General features: G+C 31.1%; 1 protein-coding gene across 1 annotated transcript in view; it reads left to right on the top strand.

Moving 5' to 3' along the window:
- The window catches only part of LOC111431103, a 3,017-nt gene extending 1,738 nt beyond the window's left edge, over nt 1-1,279 (top strand). The window contains exon 2 of the mRNA XM_023067626.1: nt 130-1,279. Within this exon, the coding sequence (XP_022923394.1) occupies nt 186-1,265 (1,080 nt within the window). The 5' untranslated portion in view covers nt 130-185 and the 3' untranslated portion in view covers nt 1,266-1,279. The remainder of the gene's footprint in view (nt 1-129) is intronic.
- Nucleotides 1,280-3,798: the final 2,519 nt, after the last annotated feature.

Below are 3,798 nucleotides of genomic sequence, written 5' to 3' on the forward strand. Positions count from 1 at the left end.
TTCCCCCCCCCCCCCCCTTGTTTAGTTTTAAGATATTTTAAAACATAGTAAAGATATTCTAATTCTATTTTATTTTCAATTGCATCATTTGTGAAGGGATAAAAAATATATATATCATGGATTATTCTGAGTCTCGAGATTGGACAACGCTTGAATATGATGTTCTCGGTGTGATTCTCAACAAGATGGTGTCTCTCTATGATTATCTCCAATTCAGCCTCGTATGTAAGTCATGGTATTTTGTTGCATTACGACACAAACACCAACGATCCATAATTACCTCCAAGTTTCCTCAACTGCCGATGCTCATCGTTCCCTCGAAAGATGGTCTTGAAAAGCAGCATTGCTTATACGACCCCAGAAAAAATAGAACCCGTCCTGTTGACTTCAAATTTTGCTTCAACAAAAGGTGTTGTGGCTCCTCTTTTGGTTGGTTGATCATGTGTGAAGAGACACTCGATCTTACTTTATTCAATCCTTTTTCTGGGACTGTGATTCGTCTTCCTTCCATTTTCATAGAGGATGAACCTGATTATACTCCAGACCGCATAGTGAAAGCTATATTAACCAAAGATCCATCATTATATCCAAATGATTATATGGTTGTAGCTATCTATGGTTCATGTGCGAAGTTGTGCCTTATGAGATCAAATGACAAGAGTTGGACGTATTACTATCCAGAACCAAATATTCCTTTTAGTGATGTTAATGTTTATGGTGATACTATATATGCTTCAGGAGTTGATATGATGATTTGGAAAGTTGAAGTTAAGATTAGAAATGATGAAAGTTCATTGATTTCTATTTCTGTAAGGACGGTCCACACCAAAAGTATCGATGATCTAACTAGATCTAATATTACAGTGTCTTCCAAAGGAGAGCTTTTGTTAGTTTTGAGGTCAATATCGGTAGAGGAAACACAATTAGAGACTAACAAGTTTAAAGTTTACAAACTTACTGAAGAGCGTGAAAATGGCATGCGAAAGGCCATAAAGGTTAAGAGTTTAGATGGGGATGCTATGTTTATCGGCGACTCTCAATCCATATGTGTATCAACTAAGGATTTTCGTAAATGTTTACCAAATTGTATATATTTCATGAATGGTTGTAACTATTGTGTTCCTAATTTAGTCCAGGATTCAGGTATATTCTACTTAGAAGATAAAGATTTTGGTGATCATTACATACAGGATCCTACACATGAAAATTTACCTCCACCTATTTGGATCATCCCAACAATATGTTCCAAAGATCTTAAGGATTGAGATTCATATTTATTTGTGTTTTTTTTCTCTTTAGTTGTATTATTCCTTGTAATCTAATTTAGAAATTTTGTTGATTCTCTCGTATGTCTTTAATATACTAGTTTATTATTTTTATTTAATATTTATACTATTTTCTACCCATGTCACTAATAGATATCAAATATAACAAATATAAAAATTGTTTATATACACATTTATCAATTTTATCCTCATACATATTTACTATTAAAAAAATTTATCAAATATAAAAATAATATATCAATGTCTTAAATATATATAACTGATTACCCTCAACTCTATTTTGTATTATTTGCCCGCTTTCATTTTTAATTTTGTTAAGATCATTAACATGGAACTATCTATCCAATCAAATATAGGTAAGAAATTCTATTAATTTAACTATATTTTTTATAATATGATTAAATTATCATAAATGATAAAATATATGGACTAAATTGTGGTAGGGTTACTTTTATACATTGTTTCACTTTGTTTGTAAAATTTTATTTCAATATAAAATATGGAGATAAAATTTTATTTTCATGAAAAATTATGAAAGTTGAATATTCGAATTCCAATATCCGATTTGAGTAGGTGGGTTCAAGATCAACCTTAAAAGAAAATACTAAATTACAGAAAAAAAAAAAGAATACTTTAGAACTCTTTTCCTTTATAAATAATTCAATAATTACTCTCAAATACAAATTTATTTAAACGTTGAACTAATTTCTAATATCTTTCTATAACTATTTTTGTTAAATATCATGTATTATATATTAATACAATATAAAGTTTATATAACATTACAATTTCAAAAAAAAAAACAACAATTGGTATTAGTTTTGATTTTTTTATATTTGAAACATTTGAACTTATTCTACTTATATGATTTAAGAAATTGTGATAGTCTTTATATTAAATTATCACAACCAAAAAACAGAAAAAGTAAAATAAACAGAAAAATTGACTTCATATTCTAATTGAAAATAAATTGAATTATAGGTTATACACTAGGTTCTTCATATTCTAATTGAAAATAAATTGAATTATAGGTTATACACTAGGTTCTTCATATTCTAATTGAAAATAAATTGAATTATAGGTTATACACTAGGGTAGAGATATCTGAATTCATTTTGGTTACCAATAATAGTAAGGAGGTGAGTAGGTTTTTTGAATATGCAGGGTTCAGTTCTAAGGATTAAAACTTGGTTCTTGATTTTTTTGAGATTGGAAGAAGCTTTTGAGTTCAACAATAAGTGAGGTTGGAAGATTCAAATCTTAATCCAAGATTGGAGGGAAATTGGTTTCTGTAACTGGAATCAAACTTATAATCCTAGCAAATGAAAAGCAGGATATTTGATGAAAAGAACATAAATCAAACTAATCCATCCTCCTCATCATATGCGGTTTGAAAATCTTAACTAAACTATGACTTTTCATTTGAAGAAATTGGTTGAGTGTTATTCTCACAAACCCACCAAAATTATGTTGGAAAAATACAATCAGAACACAGATACGACCATTTGAAAGAATGACAATATTCCCTGAACCACAGATTTCAACGACGGGAATAAGCACACACCAAAAAAACTCAAACAAATGAAACAACGGCTCACTGTTAATGGCCAAAACAATCTCAAACAACATATGTAAATCGATAAACCTCAGCAGACTCCTTTTTACAAGTGAAAAAAACAGCGTCTTAACACCAATGACTTGGTTAATTGAAATCGGAAGGTAACGAAGAGATGTATAACCACATACAACCGAGAAGCAGAAAATGGCAAAAAAAAAAAAAAAAAAAAAAAAAAGTTTAAGAACTATTCACGAGAATGAATGTGCTGTACCGGTGGCGCTGCTACGAACGCCGGGCGGCGTCATTGGAATGTCAACGGCCTGGTCCGCAGAGGAGTGGGGACAAGAGTTGGCGAGTGGTCCATGCCTGTCGGAGAGAGTTGCAGGTTTCAAATGGTCCCAGTTGCAGGTTTCAGATGGTCCATGTTGGAGAGAGTTACAGGTTTGATCGCGATGGGAAACTTAGGGTTTCAGAGAGTTGGAAGACGATTTGATCGCGATGGAACTTAGGGTTTCGGAGAGTTGGAAGACAATTTGCAAGGGGAAAATTAGGGTTTTTGGAGAGTGATGCGGGAAACGTAGGGTTTGCAGAGTTGGAGACGGCAATTGAAAAGTAGGGTTTTTGGATAGTGGTGTGATCGGACGGTTGATATTTAGCAAGCGCGAATATCAACCGTTCGATTAGGTTATAGAATTTTCTTTTTCTTTTTTCTTTTCTTTAACCATTAAGTATATGATTTTTTTTTTCTTAAATTTTCCGTATATAATAAAATAATTTCTTAATTTAAATATATTCCTTATTCCATCTGAAGATATAAAACTTAACCCACTCTAGAACACAGTACACAATGATTTTTCTTAAATTTTCAAGATAAACTCTTCTTCGTTACTCACTCTACAGTTCACATTATGCATCTCTTTTTCTGTTTTTTTTTTTTTTTTTTTTTTTTAAAAA

This window comes from Cucurbita moschata, unplaced genomic scaffold (genome assembly GCF_002738365.1).
Source record: "Cucurbita moschata cultivar Rifu unplaced genomic scaffold, Cmos_1.0 Cmo_Scf00035, whole genome shotgun sequence".
Taxonomy (NCBI): Eukaryota; Viridiplantae; Streptophyta; class Magnoliopsida; order Cucurbitales; family Cucurbitaceae; genus Cucurbita; species Cucurbita moschata.